Raw genomic sequence first — 24,137 nt, 5'->3', positions numbered from 1 at the left:
TCACATTATTTGACATTATGAAGCTCACCGTAGTTCTCCAGAACAGTTGAGCCAGTCACATTATTTGACATTATGAAGCTCACTGTAGTTCTCCAGAACAGTTGAGCCAGTCACATTATTTTACATTATGAAGCTCACCGTAGTTCTCCAGAACAGTTGAGTAAGTCACATTATTTGACATTATGAAGCTCACCGTAGTTCTCCAGAACAGTTGAGCCAGTCACATTATTTGACATTATGAAGCTCACCGTAGTTCTCCAGAACAGTTGAGCCAGTCACATTATTTTACATTATGAAGCTCACTGTAGTTCTCCAGAACAGTTGAGCCAGTCACATTATTTTACATTATGAAGCTCACTGTAGTTCTCCAGAACAGTTGAGTCAGTCACATTATTTTACATTATGAAGCTCACCGTAGTTCTCCAGAACAGTTGAGTCAGTCACATTATTTGACATTATGAAGCTCACTGTAGTTCTCCAGAACAGTTGAGCCAGTCACATTATTTGACATTATGAAGCTCACCGTAGTTCTCCAGAACAGTTGAGTCAGTCACATTATTTGACATTATGAAGCTCACCGTAGTTCTCCAGAACAGTTGAGTCAGTCACATTATTTGACATTATGAAGCTCACTGTAGTTCTCCAGAACAGTTGTCAGTCACATTATTTTACATTATGAAGCTCACCGTAGTTCTCCAGAACAGTTGAGTAAGTCACATTATTTGACATTATGAAGCTCACCGTAGTTCTCCAGAACAGTTGAGTCAGTCACATTATTTTACATTATGAAGCTCACCGTAGTTCTCCAGAACAGTTGAGCCAGTCACATTATTTTACATTATGAAGCTCACTGTAGTTCTCCAGAACAGTTGAGCCAGTCACATTATTTTACATTATGAAGCTCACCGTAGTTCTCCAGAACAGTTGAGTAAGTCACATTATTTGACATTATGAAGCTCACTGTAGTTCTCCAGAACAGTTGAGTAAGTCACATTATTTGACATTATGAAGCTCACTGTAGTTCTCCAGAACAGTTGAGTCAGTCACATTATTTGACATTATGAAGCTCACCGTAGTTCTCCAGAACAGTTGAGTAAGTCACATGTTTGTTTGTCAACATCACAACAGGAGAAAGCCGGAGCAGGTGAGTCCAGCTGTGTATTGACAGAGGTCGTGTTTTATATTGATTATTCTAATGTTTATCATCGTATAAATAACGTAGCTAGCTACATTTCCTAATATTTATCTTAAAGTTAATCTTGCAATTTACTGGAGAAAAATAGGCTGGCTACACTGAGGAACGTACCAGACAAAAGTAGCTACACATCAGTCAAAGTGATGTCGTCTCATCCAAGTTTACATGTGTAACTGAAGCACAAAATTGCTCTGATCCCAAGCGGAAATGACAACAAGAAGCATTTTAGATCTGCGTTCACAAAACGCAGCAAGATATTTTGTGTGTGTTATATATTTTTTTTCTGCGTGAAAAACATAGAATTCTGCTTTAACATGACCCCTAAGTTTAACTTGCTATCTAAGTAAGTGGCTGAATTAATAAGGTGATGGAGCATCATATTGTGTAAGCTTTCTGACGTATTTGTGAAGTCAAAGCCCTTTGGATGAGTTATTTGTACATCTGACTATCTTGACTTTTCTCTCGGTACTCTGCCCGTCTGCCCCCGGCCATTATTCCTCCTCCACCAAACTTTGCAGTTGGCACTATGCATTGGGGCAGACAGCTTTCCTCCTGGCATCCGCTAAACCCAAATTCGTCCGTCGGACTGCCAGATGGCGAAGCGTGATTCATCATTCCAGAGAACGCGTTTTCACTGCTCTAGAGTCCAATGGTGGTGAGCTTTACACCTCTCCAGCCGACGCTTGGCATTGCGCATGGTGATCTTAGGCTTGTGTGCTCCTTCTCGGCCATGGAAACCCATTTCATGGAAACCCATTCCACAAACAGTTATTGTGGTGACGTTGCTTCCAGAGGCAGTATTTAACTCGGTAGTGAGTGTTGCAACGCTTCAGCACTCATGGTCTCGTTCTGTGATCTTGTGTAACCTACCACTTCGCGGCTGAGCCGTTGTTGCTCCTAGATGTTTCCACTTTGGAGTAACAGCAATTACAGTTGACTGGGGCTGCTCTAGCAGCATCCTATGACAGTGCCACGTTGAAAGTCACTGAGCTCTTCAGTAAGGCCATTCTACTGCCAATGTTTGTCTATGGAGATTGCATGGTTGTTTGCTCAATTTTATACACTTGTCAGCAATCGGTGTGGCTGAAATAGCCGAATCCACTATTTTGAAGGAGTGTCCACAAACGCCATTTCCTAAATACGTATATACAAAAATAAGTGTCTGTTTCACCTGCCTTCTGCTTGTCTCTACCCCCTCCAGGTGTCGCCCATTTCCCCCCGTTATCCCCTGTGCATTTATACCTGTGTTTCTGTTTGTCTGTTGCCAGTTCATCTTGTTAAGCCTACCAGCATTTTTCCCTCTAGTCCCTGTTTTCTAGTTTTGCCGGTTTTGACCATTCTGCCTGCCGTTCTGTACCCTGTGACACTGCCCTGAATTACTGAACTCTGCCTGACCTGACCCTGCCTGCCTGCCGTTCTGTACCTTTCAGACTCTGCCCTGGATTACTGACCTCTGCCTGCCCTTGACCTGTCATTTGCCTGCCCCGTTTTTGTAATACACTTTTGTTACTTCGAACTGATAGTAAGAGAGAAAAATAATAGTTCAGGTGCAAACTGTAGGGAATGATGGATAATTAGAACGGTCTGTTATAGCAACCCACAATCTGAAAATATTATAGAGAACCTGACTGAATATCTACATATATTCATTGCAACAGAAGTAGATAACGTTAGTGTTTACAACCGGACAGGGAGGGCTAGCTAGCTAGTTAGCTGACAGCTACTAGGAGAGCTAAACAACTTTCTGAAGCATTATTAAATGTGGTCAGAGATATTTCACGTTGTGATTATTATTAGCCAGAGACAGCTAGTTACTCCTACAGAGAACACATTCACGTTACCTGTAATGAAGTACTGCAAATGTTCAAAGTGTTTTAATATGCCTAAATACCTCCCTGCACGTTCTCATTCTCACTCTCACTCACTCAAAGCTGCAGATTAGGAGCAACGTCCAAAGGGGTGGGTGTGTATGTGTCCTCAACATGCAGCAGGCAGCCAAGTTTGCTGTCACTCAGTCAGAATGCGCATTAGCGTTTCACCTTTTTTTTCCTACCCTTGCCACACGTGTTAGATATTATGCACATTGATAGCATTTATCATAGTAGCAATCTAAATGATCAAACTGAAAAGATGCGAGGAAAAGAGGCTATTTGTCAACTATAGCGGTCAACAATACGCACGGCCACGCATCAGGTAGTGGTCAGGGGCCAATAGTCAACAATTTTAAAACATTATTTAAAAAAATGTTCATTGCCAACTACAAATTTAACCTGCCACATGAGTGTGTCTACGCCACATTTAGTCAGATATTATTCATCCTATTCAGACAGGCTTTTTACATGGACGATACACTGGAGATAAGACAAGTATTGGAACACTATGAAATATCAGAGAAACCAGTCCCGGTTTTCATAGATGACTTTGAAAAGGCTTTTGATAAAGTACGACTGGAGTTTATATATAAATGCCTAGAATATTTCAATTTTGGAGAATCTCTTATAAAATGGGTTAAAGTTATGTATAGTAACCCTAGATGTAAAATAGTAAATAATGGCTACATTTTAGAAATAGAAAATAAGACAAGGTTGTCCACTTGTCTTATCTCCAGTGTATCATCCATGTAAAAAGCCTGTCTGATTAGGATGAATAATATCTGACAAAACCTTTTTAATTCTATGCGCTCAGCAGCTAGCTAGAATTTTTGCATCACAACACTGAAGTGTAAGAGGCCTACAATTTTTTCAATGGACTGGATCTTTATACTGTATATACCTCTCACAAAAATTATGTTCTCAATGTTCATTCAGTTAACTACTCAGCCTGAAACCCAGAATTAGTAAGAAACGGGTTGAAATTAATCAGACGGAGGCCCAGCTACAATAGTCAGAAAGTTTATTTACGAGAGCGCTCCTCTGTTGTACAAAACAATTAATTTTATACTGGCTTCTCACGCACACACACTCACACTTAACATTAGCACACAATGTCCTGCTACCCAGCCGACAAAGATTAAGGATTGTGAGAATCACTCCATGTTCTTTCCCAAATCTCTCAGTGGCCCCTAGCCAAGGTCGGCACCGAATTCTGCTCAGTCTGTTTTTAAGACACTATAAAGACATAAACATTAGCTATATTGTTTTACCCTAATTCTGACTAGAACTACACCTTTATTGGTTATGATTTTATACATTCTAATCAATTCCATACAATTACATGTTTCAGGGCGGAATATTCTAATCATTCAATTAACAGATAAATCCCATTAACAATACCACTTGGATCCTGTTTCAGTAATAATGAAATCGAACACTATGTCCGATAATCTACCATTTATATATGTCATGTGTCAGTGTGCAGCGGGTAGGACGGAGTCAGGCGCAGGACACAGAACTGAGTAAAAACCTACTTTACTCGCAAATAATCACAAACTAATTCCATACAGGGAATAATAATCCAGCTCAACACAAAAGAGCGACCACATAACAAAGAACAAACACGCACAAAACCATGTGGGAAGCAAAGGGTTAACTAGGGAATTAAATTATGACATCATGGAAACCAGGTGTGTGCAATCAAGACAAAACACACAGAAAAAGAAACGTAGATCGGCGATGGCTAGAAAGCCGGTGACGTCGACCGCCGAACGCCGCCCGAACAAGGAGAGGCACCAACTTCGGCGGAAGTCGTGACAATATAGGAGTGGTTAAAACATGCTAATAATAGTCCTCTGAGTATATAAAAAAAAGTTTGGTATTCCTCCACTGGTATGCCATGTTGTTTATTAATCCGGGTCTTGATATGCCACACCTGTCAGATGCATGGATTATCTTGGTAAAGGAGAAATGCTCTGTAAAAGAGATGTAAACTAATTTCTGCACAAAATTTGAGAGAAATAAGCTTTTTATGCGTGTGGAACATTTCTGGGATCTTTTATTTCAGCTCATGAAACATGGAACCAACCCTTTACATGTTGCATTGATATTTCTGTTCAGTATAGAAATTCTCAAGATAATTGATTCAACAACCATCTACCAATATTGTTTTGGTTTAATTAATTACTTTCATTGTGCTTTAACCAGAAAATGAAGAGCTATATATGGATGTGTATTTAAGTAAGCTGACCGGCCTGGGTGATGGTGGACTAGCCGACATGCCTGGTGGTGGTGGACTAGCCGATAGGCCTGGTGGTGGAGGACTAGCCGACAGGCCTGGTGGTGGAGGACTAGTCGACAGGCCTGGTGGGGGTGGACTAGCCGACAGGCCTGGTGGTGGTGGTGGACTAGTCGACAGGCCCGGTGGTGGAGGACTAGTCGACAGGCCTGGTGGTGGTGGAGGACTAGCCGACAGGCCTGGTGGTGGTGGAGGACTAGCCGACAGGCCTGGTGGTGGTGGTGGACTAGCCGACAGGCCTGGTGGTGGTGGTGGACTAGCCGACAGGCCTGGTGGTGGTGGTGGACTAGCCGACAGGCCTGGTGGTGGTGGTGGACTAGCTGACAGGCCTGGTGGTGGTGGACTAGTCGACAGGCCTGGTGGTGGAGGACTAGCCGACAGGCCTGGTGGTGGTGGTGGTGGACTAGCTGACAGGCCTGGTGGTGGAGGACTAGCCGACAGGCCTGGTGGTGGACTAGCTGACAGGCCTGGTGGTGGTGGTGGTGGACTAGCCGACAGGCCTGGTGGTGGTGGTGGACTAGCCAACAGGCCTGGTGGTGGTGGTGGACTAGCCGACAGGCCTGGTGGTGGTGGTGGACTAGCCGACAGGCCTGGTGGTGGTGGTGGACTAGCCGACAGGCCTGGTGGTGGAGGACTAGCCGACAGGCCTGGTGGTGGACTAGCCGACAGGCCTGGTGGTGGTGGTGGTGGACTAGCCAACAGGCCTGGTGGTGGTGGTGGACTAGCCAACAGGCCTGGTGGTGGTGGTGGACTAGCCGACAGGCCTGGTGGTGGTGGTGGACTAGCCGACAGGCCTGGTGGTGTATAACAGGTGTTGTATAACATTTTTATTATCATCAATAGTGCTGAACATATGCAGAGACGTTCAGATCTGTTCTACACAATACAACTTATGTCCTAAACTTTGTCAATTGTCTTTAATTTGTTTCCTGTATACGTGATTGTACAGGTGGCCCAAGGTCCTTAGACTCTGTTCTGATTCTTATTTAAACCAAGAGACGGAGGGGAGGGACTTTGTATCTTCTCTGATACATTCTGGAACAATCACAAACATCAATTGGATATCCTTGTTTCCTTACATGCTCTCTCCTCACCCCTTTCTTAAACCTATTGGATGAGAAGGACCGTGAAAAAAACAGGGATAAAAAGGTTGAGAAAGAGCCCTGAGTTGTGTTTAGTGTGGGCACAATGCTGCATCATGTTGAACAGATGAGTGTCTCATGTAGAATTATGGAATGTGTCAGTTTAATTTATTCTAGTTCTTGCGCTCAAAAAACAGCACCCCACAATCTTCACACAGACAAGTGCAGCCCATCACCTGTAATGTAAGAACAAAGGGAACAACAGCTGTATCTCGATCGTATTTCCTTGATTACTCGCTTACTCTCTCCTCCTTCTCACAAAACGCATAGGAGGAAGCTCAGATAGTCTGCTCCAATGTGCTTTGAGAAGGAGATAAGGAGGGGAGATACCAAGGAAATTACAATTGAGATTCATTACCACACACAAGACAGGGTCAGCTGGGAGCACATTAAAGAGGCCCACTGATTATGTAGTGATTTTACATTTGAGTCATTTACGAGACGCTCAAATCCAGAGCAACTAACAGTCGTGAGTGCATACCCCCCCCACCCCCCCCCCCCACGTGTCCCTGCAGGGGTACATGAGATGTAAAACACGTAAACAACAATTCTCTGAATTTACCATGTTCCTGTTTTGCCCTTGTAACATCAAATATAGTTCAGCATCAAAATTCACCATAATAAGTCAATTCACTTGAATTGCTACATGGTTGTTATGGTGTTATCAATATCTAACTATATAGAGACACAGGGAACAGTGGATCATGTTAACCCTTGCTTAATTACAATTTAACCATTTAAACCCTAACTCACATCTCTCTCAAAACTCTCACACCTTATCTACACATTTCCCAAAAAGAGAGAGGAACTTGTCCCCTCTCTTGGCAGCCTCTTCCTCCCTCTTCTCCTCTTTCTCCCGAGCCTCATTGTCCCTCCTCTCCTGTCTCTCTGAGGAAATGCAGAAGGTCATTGTTCCTCTTCTTCGGCACAGGGCTAGCTTTCTCCCTAGCCTCCTGAGCCCAAGGGGAGACCACCACACCACCTCTGAATTAATGGTTGAGGCGACCAGAACGGGAGGTGCAATAGAGGGCCTCTCCCAATCGTCTCATCCATTTATATATAAAGCTCCCCCTTAGAAGTTCCTGTCCCAGTCGGTGGGATTTTCAATGTCTAAAAACACACACCAGTAGTGTTAAGATACACTACACTTTTATCCCTGTCCATATTTCATGAAATTGGATATCCTTTGAACACGTAGTATGTAGAGCTCAGGCATCATATAAGCAACAGCTAAATCCATACCTTGTACTTTTTATTTAAATTTTCCCTTTGTTTTCCTTTGCCAGGGCAGCAGTCAGCTTCCCTCCCAGATGGAATTTGCTCAAAAACTCTGAAACAGATAAAGCACATGATACACAAGAGCAACTTATTAGTGTGATAATCAGTATTAACACAATTTAACAGTATTGTATATTTGGAATTGACTGAGTCATTGATCACATGTCAGAAACAATTTCCTCAGATCGTTCATTTGAATGTGTTAGCTAGCTATAAAACTTGGTTAGCTATTTATTAAGCACATGTAAAAACATAGTTACTTACATTTGAAATACATTGTCAAGTTAGAGTCTGCACTTGTTGTCATCACTTCTCTCTGTCAGGTCATCTTTTTGAAGTGAGAGGACGGGAGTCAGTAGACGAGAATCACCTCAGCTATGTAAACAGGAAGCTCTTTCCTCATCTCCAACTACAGATGAGAATCACCTCAGCTATGTAAACAGGAAGCTCTTTCCTCCTCTCCAACTACAGACGAGAATCATCTCAGCTATGTAAACAGGAAGCTCTTTCCTCCTCTCCAACTACAGACGAGAATCATCTCAGCTATGTAAACAGGAAGCTCTTTCCTCCTCTCCAACTACAGATGAGAATCACCTCAGCTATGTAAACAGGAAGCTCTTTCCTCCTCTCCAACTACAGATGAGAATCACCTCAGCTCAACTATGCCCTCCTAGCTATGGTAGTCAATCATCACTAATACGCTGCCATCCAGGCTAATGGCGATACAGACGAGACACAAAATAATTACATAAAGCAAACTTTATAATTATAACTTAGCTATATGTGAATCGTAATCTAGCGAGACCAGCTAGTTGAACATGCAAACTACCTAAAACTAATGTTAAGCAAAGGCAACTACCTAAAACTAATGTCAGCTCCTTATGTAATAATGCCTTATGACAAAAACTACACAATCTGTCCAACTAAAATGATGAATCACATTCGTATCTTGTAATTCTAAGACAATGTTTCTAAAAACTAGTATAAATTCACTTAGTCCACTATAACAACGGGTTCAAGTGTAGCCAGAGAAACTAGATTGGAAGATAAAACTGCTTTGAACATCTATCAACACCCTGACCCTGTTTCTAGAGTTGTGAGCTAGCTAAGGCTGCCATCTATTGGAAAGCAATGGTAACTACACCAAGCAGCTAGTTGGAGATCTTAGACCAGTCTCTAACCTTTTCCAGCATGAGAGCTACGTTTAACACTTCCACTTTTTATGTTTGTGGGTCATTAAGATGCATAACCCATTTATTTCGAAGCAGACAAGCATTGCACTTATCTTCACGCCATATTGTCAACCATCTGTGTCTATATCTGTTGTTTTTGTCGCACTGTTTTGCTTTGTCTTGGCCAGGTCGCAGTTGTAAATAACAACTTATTCTCAACTGGCCTACCTGGTTAAATATTGGTGAAATATATATATACATTTTAAATAACACCTACTGATTGGCAAAGTGGTCAACGCTGCCATGTAGGAGCTTAGATCAGAAACACCACAGCTGTGTTCAAATATTCATACTAACTACTATTTGTGACATATAGTATGCTTATTGGTCATAGTATGGATATAGTTAGTATGCCAAAAGTTCCCAGATGTCGCACTAAATTCACCAAAATACGAAGTCTACAAGCAGTGGACACTATGTCCGTGCTTTTAGGGCCCATAATGCAATTATACAGAAAATGGGTGTGGCTTCACACCGTTTTCAGTTTTGAAGAAAATGGCTGAAAATATGCAGCCGAAGTCTGACGAGAGCGGATGCAAAATTCATTGCTTTAACTACTTATGACAAATGTTAAGAAAATGTTGAGCAATGTAATAAAGTAATGACTTTTCAAATCAGTTGCGTTTCACGTTATGTTGACTGACAATGTGTTAGCTACGCTATCCTTACGAGCCGCATAGCAATAGAGCAGTATGTACTGGTATGTTAGCTAGTTACCTAACGTTAGTTGGCTACTAATACATCGAACTTGCCAGGCAGTATATTAACTATCTGCTACCTAACTAACTACCCAACGTTAATTGACTTGATTATTCACATCATTCTTAGCTAAGTGGTATTGTCGTTGTGTGTTTCAATGAACATTGTTAATTCTGGCTATCTACTCCCATTTCAGAGCACTCTCGTCTGTGTGCCAGAGCTCGGCCAAAAAAAAGTGTAATTAAATTGTTGCCAGCAGCACAATTACAGTCCCCAATGCTCTGGATAACATGAAAACAGCCTAACATGCTCTGCTTGGGTGAATAAAATGGTCAGAGTGGGGTGTTCTGTCATTTGTGTCTGGAAGTAGCTAGTCAACTTTAGCCAGTTAGCTTGGGTGCTTGACTGCCATTGAATGCTCGGATCAAATCAAATCATATTTTATTGGTCACATACACATATTTAGCAGATGTTGTTGCGGTTGTAGCGAAATGCTTGTGTTCCTAGCTCCAACAGTGCAGTAATATCAAACAATTCACAACAATACACACAAATCTAAAAGTAAAATAATGGAATTAATATATAAATTATAGGACGAGCAATGTCGGAATGGCATTGACTAAAATACAGTAGAATAGAATACCGTATATACATATGAAATGAGTGAAACAGTATGTAAACATTATTAAAAGTGACTAGTGTTCCATTATTAAAGTGACCAGTGATTACATGTCTATGTACATAGGGCAGCAGCCTCAAAGGGGTTGAGTAACCGGGTGGTAGCCGGCTAATGGCCATTTAACAGTCTGATGGCCTTGAGATGGCCTCAAAGTCTGATGTCCTTAAGATAGAAGCTCCACACTGTCTGAATGGGTGGACCATTTCAGATCGTCAGTGATGTCGAGGTACTTCAAGCGTTCCACCTTCTCCACTGCTGTCCCGTCAATGTGGATAGGGGGGTGCTCCATCTGCTTTTTCCTGAAGTCCACGATCAGCTCCTTCATTTTGTTGACATTGACGGAGAGGGCCCTCACCCCCTCCCTGTAGACTGTCTCGTTGTTGTTGGTAATCAGGCCTACTATGGTTGATTGATGATGAGCTTGGAGGGTACTATGGTGTTGAAGGCTGAGCTGTAGTCAATGCACACCGTTCTTACATACTGTAGGTATTCCTCTTGTCCAAGTGGGATAGGGCAGTGTGCAGTGCAATGTCGATTGCATTGTCTATGGATCTATTGGGGCGGTAAGCAAATTGAAGTGGGTCTACGGTGTCAGGTAAGGTAAGGTAGAAGTGAAATGGTCCTTAATAACTAGCCTCTCAAAGCACTTCATGATGACTGAAGTGAGTGCTACGGGGCGAAAGTCATTTAGTTCAGTTACCTTTGCTTCATGGGTACAGGAACAATGGTGGACATCTTGAAGTAAGTGGGGACAGCAGATTTGATAGGTTGAGGTCACGGCTAGGGATGCCTCCTGGGCCAGCAGCCTTGTGAGGGTTAACACGCTTAAATATCTTACTCACTTCAGCCACGAAGAATGAGAGGCCACAATCCTTGGGAGTGGACCGCGTCAATGGCACTGTGTTATCCTCAAATCGGGTGAAGAAGGTGTTTAGCTTGTCTAGGACCAAGATGTCGTTGTCTGCGGCGTGGCTGGTTTTCCCTTTGTAATATGTGATTGTCTGTAGACCCTGCCACATATGTCTCATATCTCAGCCGTTGAATTGCAACTTCACTTTGTCTCTGTACTGACGTTTTGCCTGTTTGATTGCCTTACAGAAGGAAGGCATATTCCCAGTCACCTTGCCGTGGTTAAATACGGTGGTTCACACTTTCAGTTTAGCGCAAATGCTGCCATCTATCCATAGTTTTTGGTTTGGGTAGGTTTTAATAGTCACACTGGGAACAACATCCTCTATACACTTCCTGATGAACTCATTCACAGTGTCCGTTTATACATCAATGTTATTATCAGAGGTTACCCGGACAATATCCCAGTCCACGTGATCAAAACAATCTGGAAGCATGGATTCTGATTGGTCAGACCAACGTTGAATAGACCTTAGCATACGTCCTGTATAAGTTTCTGCCTATAGGAAGGAAGGAGCAAAATAGAGTCGTGATCTGATTTGCCAAAGGGAGGCCGGGGTAGGGCCTTATAGGCATCCCGTAAAAGAGAATAGCAGTGGTCGAGTGGTTTCCCAGCGCGAGTACTACAGTCTATGTGTAGGTAGAACTTCGGTAGTGTTTTCCTCAAATTTGCTTTTTTTAAATCCCCAGCTATAATAAATGCTGCCTCGGGATATGTGGTTTCCAGTTTGCATAAAGTCCAGTGTAGTTCCATGAGGGCCGCCGTGGTATCGGCTTGAGGGGGAATATACACGGCTGTGACTATAACACTGGTGTAGAGAGGAGTAGGCAGTCGCAGGTTTATAACTACCAAGTTTATTTAAGCACCATAGATCAAAGCGGGACAAAACCCAAACGCAGTTGTGATGAAAACATGTCTTCATAAACAAAAAGGCCCAGGGCGAACCCAAAGTGCAAAATATAAAGTACTCAGGAAATAGGAGAAATTCCTCAGAAAAACAAGTAACATTTGCAATGACCGATAAATACAAATGGCAGAGGGAGTATATATATATACAGTGGGGATTGGAACTAGGTGTGTGTAGTGAAGAGTGAAGGGCGTTTGCCAGCAGTAGGTTCGGCAACAGCTAGAAGGACGGCGATGCCGAACGCCTGAGCTGTATAGGAGGTGGAGCCAAAGCAAAGGCTGATGTGACAAGAATAGCATTTTCTTGGGAGATAATACTGTCTGCATTTGATTGTGCGGTATTCTAGGTCGGGTGAGTTTCTGTACATTACCACAATCACACCATGAGTGGTTAATCATGAAACAACTCCAGATTGTATTTACACACTCAAAATTGTTAAATGTCTAGCTAGTCATTTGGTATGCTAACAAGCTAGCAAGAGGTTGCATAGCAACAGCATTAACTTCCGGTAGACAGGCAAAGCGCTAGTACGCTCAACTGAAATGACACCGTTCGTTTATAGTATACTAAAATAAAGGAAATGTTTATAGTATGTAGTTACATTTTTCCTAGTTAAACAAAGGTTAATTAAATATAGTATATACTCATTAAGTATGTGGTATACAGTATGTTAGTATGGGTATTTAAAAACAGCTCACATCTTTTCCTCCTTGATGGATTTTACCACGAATGCCTTTGCAGCCTTGGAGAATTATTGATTGAATCTGAGCACTCCCTCCTTTGTTGTAGCCTGATGTCTTTTCCCTGAATGATTGTGGTCCAAGGCAGCCCCTTGGAGTCTTACAACCATCCCCTTGCTGGTCGAACTTGTTCCTCTTGGGCACTTATTTAGTGTACAGGGCATGAACACTCATGTTCACCTATGAATGAAAATATATATTAAATATAACTAGAGATTAATAAATAGTCTACTATGATTATACCGTTACTCAGATGAGAAATAAACAAAAAACATTTTTTTTAACTTTGTGGTTATTAATTTATTTCAAATGTTGTGATATACTTTCTATGGGGCGGCAGGTAGCCTAGTGACCGAAAGCTTGCTAGTTCTGCCCCTGAACAAGGCAGTTAACCCACTGTTCCTAGGCCGTCATTGTAAATAAGAATTTGTTATTAACTGACTTGCCTAGTTAAATAAAGGTTAAATAAAAATATACAAAAGTATGTGGACACCGCTTCAGATGAGTGGATTCAGCCATTTCAGCCGCACCCGTTGCTGACAGGTGTATAAAAACGAGCACACAGCCATGCAATCTCCATAGACAAACAATTGGCAGTAGAACGGTCTTACTGAACAGCTCAGTGACTTTCAATGTGGCATCGTCATAGGTTTATCAAATTTCTGCCCCGCTAGAGCTCCCCCGGGTCAACTGTAGGTGCTGTTATTGTGAAGTGGATACTTCTAGGAGTAACAATGGCTCAGCCATGAAGTGGTCGGCCACACAAGCTCAAGGTGCTGAAGCGCATAAAAATCATCTGTCCTCAGTTGCAACACTTACTACCGAGATCCAAACTGCCTCTGGAAGGAATGTCAGCACAAGAACTGTTCGTCGGGAGCTTCATGAATAGGGTTTAAATGGCTGAGCAGACGCACACCAGCCAAAGATCACCATGCGTAGTGCCGAAAGCTCGCCTCCATTGGACTCTGGAGCATTGGAAACATGTTCTTTGGAATGATGAATCATGCGTCACCATCTGATGAATCTGGGTTTAGCGGATGCCAGGAGAATGCTACCCGCACGAATGCGTCGTGCCAACTGTAAAGTTTGGTATAATGGTCTGGGGTTGTTTTTCATGGTTCGTGCCCCTTAGTTCCAGTGAAGGGAAATCTTAACGCTACAGCATACAATGACATTCTAGACGATTCTGTGCTTGCGACTTTGTGGCAACAGTTTTGGAAAGGCCATTTCCTGATTCAGCATGATAATGCCCCCGTGCACAAAGTGAGGTCCATACAGAAATAGTTTGCCGAGATTGGTGTGTAAGAACTTGACTGGCCTGTACAGAGCCCTGACCTCAACCCCATCGAACACCTTTGGTATGAAATGGAACCGCGACTGCGAGCCAGACCTAATCAGCCAACATCATTGCCCGACCTCACTAATGTTCTTGTGGCTGAATGGAAGCAAGTCCCCCGCAGCAATGTTCCAAAATCTAGTGGAAAGCCTTCCCAGACGAGTGGAGGCTGTTATAGCAGCAATGTTCCAACATCTAGTGGAAAGCCTTCCCAGAAGAGTGGAGGCTGTTATAGCAGCAATGTTCCAACATCTAGTGGAAAGCCTTCCCAGAAGAGTGGAGGCTGTTATAGCAGCAATGTTCCAACATCTAGTGGAAAGCCTTCCCAGAAGAGTGAAGGCTGTTATAGCAGCAATGTTCCAGCATCTAGTGGAAAGCCTTCCCAGAAGAGTGAAGGCTGTAATAGCAGCAATGTTCCAACATCTAGTGGAAAGCCTTCCCAGAAGAGTGGAGGCTGTAATAGCAGCAATGTTCCAACATCTAGCGGAAAGTCTTCCCAGAAGAGTGGAGGCTGTTATAGCAGCAAAAGGGGGACCAACTCTATATTGATGCCCATGTCTTCGGAACGAGATGTTCGACAAGCAGGTGTCCACGTACTCTTGGACATGTAGTGTATTTACAGAGATCCTTTAGCAATCTCAAGTTGGGGATGATGTTTCTCACTTTCTCAAAAGCTGTTGATGCTGTGATCAGCCAGGGTCGTGTTTCTTCCTCTTCGGGTGGGTAGGTCGGAGAGGTCTGTTGCGGGTGCTCATTTGTGATGTGGTGAACTGCAGTGATCCCTTTTTCCTTCGCCAGCCGGACTCTTCCACCAGCAGTGGTGGCACAGTATCCCACGTGGTGTGTGATTGCCCTCACCCATGGCAGTACCTGAGACAGACCAGGAACAAATGAGACACCCGAGTCATTGACTTGAATTATCGCCTCTGTCTGAAAATGAATTTGTAAAAAACAAATAGAACCAAATTAATTCCTACAGTATATCGTGACAAGTTGGGGGGTTCTGAGCTTACTATAAAATATTTCATAGTACCTCTGGCTTCGCGATGGCCAACAGCTGTTTCCTCACACCTTTGGCATTGTGCCACAGGTAGTACTCATGCCAGATATGAGGATTGGAGTCCCTCAAGAACACCCTCACACTTGCATGCCTGTCGGTGGTCAGAGTTTCGACTACGCATCCATGGGCCTGTTAGGATGATAATAAAAAGCATTGTTACTAAAGGTACCTACACATTGCATAACGATATTAATTGTTTAAAAATAAAGAAAATGCTTATAGATTACCTCAATATGTTGCAGGCATCTCTCTAAACCCTCCGTCTCCAACCAGTAGCTGTTCTTCACATCGGCCCCATCCACTGTCTCCTGGGTGAGGATCAGGTGAGAAGCAGTCCAGGATGGTGTGAGAGCTGAAGGAGGCACAGTGGCCTCGCGCATCTCAGCGTGCGTCTCCGGATACAATCAGTGGACTGGACACCAATTGAAGCCAGAATAGCCTCCGTCTGCAGGGTCCACATGTGGTTAACCTCTGACACAAAGTAGAGGTGCTGTATGTTGGTGAACTGTCACCACGACATGGACACCAGGCTGAGGAGGTGACAAGTTTCCACAAATGTGCCGTGGTAGCAGCCAGTAAGGAAAACTGCTGATGGTACCAAAATATTCCCTCCGAACAACTTTCCCACTCTGGTCTGGGACTCCCACTTCCCCCATTGGCTCGCAACACACTGTTTCCATGGTGATGGCTTCTAAACAGCTTCTACCCCCAAGCCATAAGACTCCTGAACAGCTAATCAAATGGCTACCCAGAATATTTGTATTCCCCCCCCCTACACAGACTTCTACGCTGCTGCTACTCTGTTATTATCTATGCATAGTCACTTTAATAACTCTACCTACATGTACATATTGCCTCAATTACCTCGACACCGGTGCCCCAGACTCTGTACCGGTACCCCCTGTATAAAGCCCCGCAATTGTTATTTACTGCTGCTCTTTAATTATTAGTTATTCTTATCTCACTTTTTTTTTATATATTTTCTTAAAACGGAATTGTTGTGTTAAGGGATTGTAAGTGAGCATTTCACTGTATTGTATTTGGTGCATGTGACAAATACAGTTTGATTTGATTTGATGGAGAGAAAAAAAATCACTTCCGTTTTGGGATGAACTGATGACACCTGCTCCACATCCTGGCTCATGGCACAGCTCCTTCACGGTCCCGGTGGTGTAACGTTCGTCTGTGGTAGAAAGAATAGGAAGGCAGTTGTACTAAAGCTATTAAGCTTTAGTTATAGTATATTCTTCAATAATCACTATATTCTCAATTTTATATCCAAAATGGCCTCAGGAATGATTATTGTGGCTTGAAATTAAAAATAGCTTAGAAATAGCATGTGTTTACATGTACCTCTTCTTCTGACTCCTGTCTCCATGGTGAAAAACGTTTTCAGGGATAATGATGTCATCTTGAAAAAACAAACATCTACATAACCCAAATATATCAGTTGGTTGTAAATGTGTTACGCATGCACACAAACGCACACATAATATGCCAAACTATCTAATCTAATCTACACACACACACACACACACACACACCCACACACACACACACACACACACACACACACACACACACACACACACACACACACACATCAGAGAAAATACAGGGAGTGACATTTCTCTTTCAGCAAACATGACTATGTCAACTTCAGTCTAGCTATTTAAGGTGGCGTGAACAAAGCCAGATTGCTAGCTAGGTAGCAAAACTTCTTCACAGCTAACATTCCTACGTAACATTAGCTGCTGCAGGCCTGTCAGCATAATTATAAACTCACCCTATTCTGTAGAAATGTGCGTAACCGCAACATTCAAACGAGGCTACAATGAAAACGAATGGAACTGTAGTAACTTTGCTGGCATCAAAATCCGGAGTGTGAACTACGTTTCGATTCAGCGTTGATTGACATGGTAATAGCCTAACAGTATTGGAGAAAAGATGAAAAAACGGACCCCTCTGACGCTGTACGTTACATCATGACGTATCACTAAGTAACGTACAGCGCGCATTTGCAACTTTTTACATCAGCCGATGTCACAAAGTGCTGTACAGAAACCCAGCCTAAAACCCCAAACAGCAAGCAATGCAGATGTAGAAGCACGGTGGCTAGGAAAAACTCCCTAGAAAGGCCAGAACCTTGGAAGAAACCTAGAGAGGAACCAGGCTCTGAGGGGTGGTCCCCATTGTCTAGAAGCCACAGTTTCTCTTTTTTCAAGTGTTGGTGGTTTTTACTCTCCAAATGCTCGGAAAGCCTCTCTCTCTGCTTGCTTCCTCTTGGTCTCTGCCTCCTCCTGCATTGCAGATTGCCTCTGCCTCTGTCGACACTACTCTCATTAAGGCAAGGTTTTTACCCCCCTAGAGTCAATGTCCGTGCCCCCGCGGAAATCTACACTGAACAAAAGTATAAGCGTCGCATGTAAAGTGTTGGTCCCATGTTTCACAAGCTGAAATAAAACAGCGTTTATGGCATTGTGTGGGCGAGTGGTTTGCTGATGTCAACGTTGTGAACAAGAGTGCCCCATGGTGACGGTGGGATTATGGTATGGGCAGGCATAAGCTACGGACAACAAACACAATTGCATTTTATCAATGGCAATTTGAATGCACAGAGATACCGTGACGAGATCCTGGGGCCCATTGTTGTGCCATTCATCTGCCGCCATCACCTCATGTTTCAGCATGATAATGCTCTGCCCCATGTCACAAGGATCTGTACACAATTCCTGGAAGCTGAAAATGTCCCAGTTCTTCCATGGCCTGTATAGTCACCAGACATGTCACCCATTGAGCATGTTTGGGATGCTCTGGATTGAAGCGTATGACAGCGTGTTCCACTTCCCTCCAATATCCAGCATCTTCGCACAGCCATTGAAGAGGAGTTGGACAACATTCCACAGGCCACAACCAACAGCCTGATCAACTATACGCGAAGGAGATGTGTGAGGCAAATGGTGGTCACAACAGATACTGATCCACACCCCTGATATACTTCTATGTAAAATCTTTGAAATTGTTGTGGGAACTTCCGGCGCCGACAGAGATGGCCGACTCGCTTCGCGTTCCTAGGAAACTATGCCGTTTTTTGTTGTTTTTTTCCATGTGTATGTGACAAATAATATTTGTTTGATTTGATTTGGGGTTATATTTTTATTAAGTGCAATTAAAAGATCAAACTAATTTCTGTCAAATAGTTTAGCCAATCTGAATATTTCAATATTTTGCCATTTATATTTCAAATGTTTTATTATCCAATTCAAAAGCTTCCCAGCGTTCTGACATAGACATCGAGGCCATTGCAATGATGGCAGCACAATATTGTTTACATGCTAGTCATAATACAAATACTGATAATATGCAGGATTTGTCAAACGTTTGAAAAGCGCGTCAGCACGAGTAAGCCTGCTATTGGCCTCTTTTGCCTCCTGTCTCTGGGCTCATTTGAGAGCGTTCATTTTGAGCAGTTGTTGATCAGTGCTGATCAGTACTTTTCAATACCTATTGCATGATGGGAATAACATTTTGTCTTACTTGCTCCAAAAAGTGAGATGAGATGTCAGTGATCAGAATACTGTATGTTTTAAACCTCTATGTCATAAGGTTGGGAAGCAATTGAATATAATTCAAAGATAACACGTGAAAATATTAATGGAAATGAATATGGATTGTCTTACATGCTCCCTGATTCAGAATTTAGGCCCAGAGACTAGTTTTAATAATTTGGATGCTGTAGAAAGTAAATCTGAATTTAGATCAAATTCCTGATGTCTGCTGGGGGCACTGTCATTGTCCAGACGTGGCAGTCAGCTGGGGGGAGAGGAATGTGAATGCTAGGGGGTGGATTCAGATGCCCCACTCTGTCCCCCGTCGCTCGCTCAGTGAGCAGGGACACAGGATGATAATCACCCTGGTAACCAGAGGGCAGTCCCCTAATCAGCCCCCTAATCAACCCCCCCCCCCCCCCGTGTGTGTGTGTACCCTCATTTGAAAGCCTGCCTTGTCCAAATGTAAATGTACTCATTATTATCTCTCCCATCTGAAGGGCCTCATCCACTCTTCCCCATTGGTTAAAATGGCATTGCAGCTTATAGCAGCTTTAGCTGATGTGTGACTGCGAGTTCTCTCTCTTTCTGCGTGTGTTGTGTGTAAATTAGTGTCTGTGAGTTTTTGGCTATAGGACAGAATGTTGGGGTTTTAGCAGGTAAATCCCTTTCCTAGTAAACAATTCACTGTTCTGTTTTGTATTTACTTCGATGGGGAGAAAGATCAAAGGTCCATAGTGTCAAATGTTCAGAGATAAGCATAGGTAAGTCTGGCTTTGGGAGGAGCCTCGAGAGGAATAGTGGATATTTCTGTTGCTCCATAAGCAAGACTTCCTGTGGCAGGAAGTGCCCTTTATGATAAAGGCCAGGATGTTCAAGATTTGCATTTGCATGTAAACTACATGGTTACTATCTTCATATTTTTGTGCCCTGATTAAATGGCAAAAGACACACATCTGCATAATCCAATTTGTGAAAATGCACTCAGATTATGATCAAAGGTTTTGCCCTGTCATCGTCTCATACGCTTCATTTCATACCAAAGACTAACCTTTCTAGTTTACAAGATTTGATTTCGTTACACCTTTACTTTCTGTGAAGCTCTGGAAACCAACAGAGAGATAAATCAGCAAGATATGAAATCCCTGTGGAACATAAAGTACAATGGTAATGTTAGACAAGAGTACTAGAGCAGGTTTTCCACTGAGCTTTTGTTTGTTTGTACCAGTCTCAATGAAAACCACACGGCTGTTTTGGTAAATGGAACCAAAAATATGGTACCTGCTTCCAAACGAGTTGCAAACAAATCATCATAAATCATCTGATTACTTCTGGTCCAAACAAGATATTGAGTTTTATGAAGTTCGCAGCAGGGGTTTGTGTGTGCGTTTTTTTGTGTGTGTGTGTGTGTGCGTGCGTGCGTGTGTGTGGTTGTTTGTGTGTGTGTGTGTGTGTGTGTGTGTGTGTGTGTGTGTGTGTGTGTGTGTGTGTGTGTGTGTGTGTGTGTGTGTGTGTGTGTGTGTGTGTGTGTGTGTGTGTGTGTGTGTGTGTGCGTGCGTGTGTGTGTGTGTGTGGTTGTTTGTGTGTGTGTGTGTGTGCGTGCGTGCTTGTGTGTGGTTGTTTGTGTGTGTGTGTGTGTGTGTGTGTGTGTGTGTGTGCGTGCGTGCGTGTGTGTGTGTGTGGTTGTTTGTGTGTGTAGAGTCAGTATAAATGTGGGTGCATCACAGGCAGCTGGTGGCACCTCATAGTGATGTCTGGAACAGAATCAATGGAATGGTATCCAACACATCAAACACATGGTTAAAATACAAAGGTCAACTCAGTCTGTGTAGCCATTTTGTTAGCTATTTAGCAGTCTTATGGCTTGTGGATAGAAGCTGTTTAGAAGCATGTTGGTGTCAGACTAAAGATTGTCCTTTCCTTTCACACCACCTGATATACAGGTTCTGGATGGCAGGGAACTCAGCACCATGTGACCGAGGGCGTAGCTGTTGCCATACCAAGCGTTGATGCAGCCAGTCAAGATTCTCTCAATGATGCAGCTGTAGAACTTTTTGAGGATCTGAGGGCCCTTGCCAAACCTTTTCAGCCTCTTGAGGGGGAAGAGGCATTGTTGAGCCTTCTTCACGACTGTGCTCGTGTGTGGACCAATTTAAGCCTCCCTGTAGGCTGTCTCATCGTCGCCAGTGATCAGGCCTACCACCGTCGTGTCATCAGCAAACTTGATTTGGTTGGAGTCTTCCGTTGCCATGACGTCGTGGGTGAACAGGAAGTACAGGAGGGGACTAACCATACCTACCCTCACTACCTGGGGAAGGCCCGTCAGGAAGTCCAAAATCCAGTTGCAGTGGGAGGTGTTCAGTCCCAGGGTCCTAAGCTTGGTGATGAGCTTGGAAGGCACTATGGTGTTGAGCATTGAGCTGTAGGCAATGAACAGCAATCTCACATAGGTCTTCCTCTTATCTTGGTTGGTGTAATGGCAGAGGGGGGTGTAATTGAGATTGCGCCGTCTATGGATCTATTGGGGCGGTATGCAAATTGGGGTGGGTCTAGGGTGTCTGGGATAATGGAGTTGATGTGTGCCATAACCAGCCTCTCAAAGCACTTCATGATTACAGATATGAGTGCTATAGGGTGGTAGCCATTGTGACATGAAGCCATAGAGTTCTTGGGAACAGGAATGATGGTGGTCAACTTCGGGAATTACAGACTGGGACAAGGAGAGGTTGAAAATGACTGTGACTCGGCATCCCGAGTGGCGCAGCGATCTGTGGCACTGTATCGCAGCTCTAAAGACGTCACTACTGACCTGGGTTTGATCCCTGTTCTGCGCATGCTCTGAGACCGCGCCCTGGAATACTGTCTGGCATTGCGATTGTTGACCTGATTAAAGGTCGGCCTCAGAGTGCGAGATCACTCAGTCCTCTGAGTCGATGGGAGCCCTCATGCCCGGCACGTTGTTGTTATTGTTGAAGCGTGAATAAAATGCATTGAGTTCATCTGGTAAAAATGCCTTGAGTTCAACCCTCACTGTGGGGACAACATCACTGATTTAGCTCGCCGACGTTATCGGCGGAGTCTCGGAACATATTCCAATCAGCGCAAAGCAGTCCTGTAGCATCATCTCTAATTCTGATGACCATTTCTCAGCGGAGCGAGTCACTGGTACCTCCTGTTTGAGTTTCTGCTTGTAAACAGGAAGCAGGAGCACAGTCATGATCTGATTGGCCAAATGGGAGACGAAGGAGGGCCTTGTATGCTTGCTTGTGGGTAGAATAGCTGTGGTCTAGGACTTTATCGCCCCTAGTGGCGTTGGAGGCGTGTTGATGGAAGTTGGGCGTCACGTGTCTTAGTGACGCCGAATTAAAATAACCGTAAAGAAAATTACTATTGCCTTATGCATGAGATATCAGATTACAAATGGTGTCGTTACAAGAGGTGTTATGTAAAATTGCACGTAGTGTCAAAATATTATTACTGAATATGATGTTACCACAAATTATCTGTCTGTCATTTGTCACACTTTCTCCCCAAATCTAAATCTTTCTGCCTTTATTTAATAGAGGTCAGATGTCCAGGGCCGCAGATAATGAAAGGAGTCTCCAACCCATTTGTTCTGTATGAGGACAGATATTGTATGTTTTTCTTTAACTCGGCAAGTTAGTTAAGAACACATTCTTATAAACAACAACCACCTACCCTTGCCAAACCAAGACAACACTGAGCCAACACTGCACACCACCCTACAGGACTCCCAATCACATCCAGATGGGTTACAGCCTGGATTTGAATCAGAGACTGTAGTGACACCTCTTGCATTGATATGCAGTGCCTTAGATCTAAAGGGATAAAGAGTGGGATTTTTTTTTTTAGATTGTATTAAAGATGCTCAATTAATTCCTGTTAGTGCACTTTTATGCTGTCTCCCATCTCTTATTCATACCTACGCTGTTAGTTCAACTTGTATTACTACAGACTACCTGAAGACACTTGAGCTCCCTCTCCACCCTGACCTTGTCCTGCACTCTCCACCTCAGTGACTTCTGTCCACTCCAAATTTATTCACCAGAGTTGACAGGTTTGTGACATTAGACAGCACAAAAAAAAATATTTTTATTTTAATCCAAAAAACGGGAGCGGGCTTAATAGGTACATTGGCTTAATACGTCCATTTACCCTACCCCGCCCCATTTGTCCATTGTTCATAGGCAGATGAGTGTGTGTGTGGGCTGGTGTCCAGCAGGTTAAATATAGGCTAGCGGCTGATTAGAATGTATTCATTTTAATCCGGCTCTTCGGATGAAACCTCACCATCTCCTTATGCCTTCTCTCTTTCTATTTCTCTCCTTCTCTTTGTCTTTCTCCACTGTGCTTCTCTCAACCTCTTTCTCCCCACTCTTTAGCTCCATCTCTTCCTTACTCTCTCTTTCTCTGCTTATCTGTATATTAAAAGTGCTTGAGGATAATAATGATAAGAACGGTCGAGAGAGAGAGAGAGAGGGAGAGAGAGAGCTTATTTTAGCGGGATTGGGTGGACTCGTCTATCTCTTGGGCCTGCTCTCGATCCCTCTATTTCTCTGTTCCCTGATGAGGTTGTAATGGAGATGATTGGTCATGCATATTCATCGACTGACGGATGCCGCTCTCATGTCTCACCCTGGGGTGAGGTTGACCCGGTTGCCGTTTCCTCAGTAACAGGTGGAGCAGACAGGCATCTTTAAACACTCTGGACTATAACACCGTACTTATACTATACTAAACAATAAGGCTATCTTATAATAAAGGTGAACATTTGTTTTCTGCATATGTTAGGCTGCCTTGCCCAGTGGTTTAGTACTTTGACTTTTACCTGTTCTGTTCATACGTTGAACTCAACCTAAAGTAGAATGCCTAATACACATTAACATGTTTGATTGGTCCACCTACCTTACAAGTAAGTCACTTAAAATGCAGCTCTTTTTAATTCCATTTCCATTTTTCAGTGTGACAGACAGACAATAAAGCAGTCTTTCATGTACAGAACTTGCTACCATGCCAACATCTAACCTAAGGATTGACATGTCCATGATTGTTTGTGGGATCTTGTTGTGCAACATGTAAAGTGTTGGTCCCATGTTTCATGACCTGAAATTAAAGATGTGAAGAAATGTGTTTCTCTAAAATGAGCTTTTCTCCTTTGCCAAGATACTCCATCCCTCTGACAGGTGTGGCATATCAAGAAGCTGATTAAACAGCATGATC

At 43.3% G+C, this 24,137-nt stretch overlaps 1 protein-coding gene and 2 long non-coding RNA genes across 4 annotated transcripts; all 3 read right to left on the bottom strand.

Moving 5' to 3' along the window:
• Positions 1-6,122: 6,122 nt before the first annotated feature.
• On the bottom strand, positions 6,123-9,151 carry LOC110529329. Its single transcript, XR_002474364.2, has 3 exons — positions 8,050-9,151; positions 7,750-7,837; positions 6,123-6,159 (listed from the first exon to the last, which is right to left on the bottom strand). It is a non-coding gene; the product is annotated as an uncharacterized LOC110529329 (long non-coding RNA).
• Positions 9,152-11,817: 2,666 nt separating this feature from the next.
• LOC118965491 lies at positions 11,818-16,110 on the bottom strand. Of its 2 annotated transcripts, XM_036984691.1 has the most exons (4): positions 15,576-16,110; positions 15,322-15,477; positions 14,952-15,158; positions 11,818-13,132 (listed from the first exon to the last, which is right to left on the bottom strand). In XM_036984691.1, the coding sequence occupies exons 1-4, from the start codon at positions 15,726-15,728 to the stop codon at positions 13,097-13,099; spliced, it is 552 nt and encodes a 183-aa protein (XP_036840586.1). In that variant the 5' UTR covers positions 15,729-16,110; the 3' UTR covers positions 11,818-13,096. The 2 variants fall into 2 exon arrangements, with proteins under 2 accessions (XP_036840586.1, XP_036840585.1); XM_036984690.1 differs by lacking the exon at positions 11,818-13,132 and having other exon boundaries at positions 14,749-15,158.
• A 134-nt stretch (positions 16,111-16,244) lies between these two features.
• On the bottom strand, positions 16,245-17,774 carry LOC110531071. Its single transcript, XR_002474622.2, has 3 exons — positions 17,135-17,774; positions 16,702-16,776; positions 16,245-16,531 (listed from the first exon to the last, which is right to left on the bottom strand). It is a non-coding gene; the product is annotated as an uncharacterized LOC110531071 (long non-coding RNA).
• Positions 17,775-24,137: the final 6,363 nt, after the last annotated feature.

Source organism: Oncorhynchus mykiss, chromosome 8 (assembly GCF_013265735.2).
Source record: "Oncorhynchus mykiss isolate Arlee chromosome 8, USDA_OmykA_1.1, whole genome shotgun sequence".
In the NCBI taxonomy this organism is placed as follows: Eukaryota; Metazoa; Chordata; class Actinopteri; order Salmoniformes; family Salmonidae; genus Oncorhynchus; species Oncorhynchus mykiss.
Note: the sequence above shows the minus strand (reverse complement) of the source record. Positions and strands in the feature narration are given on the sequence as shown.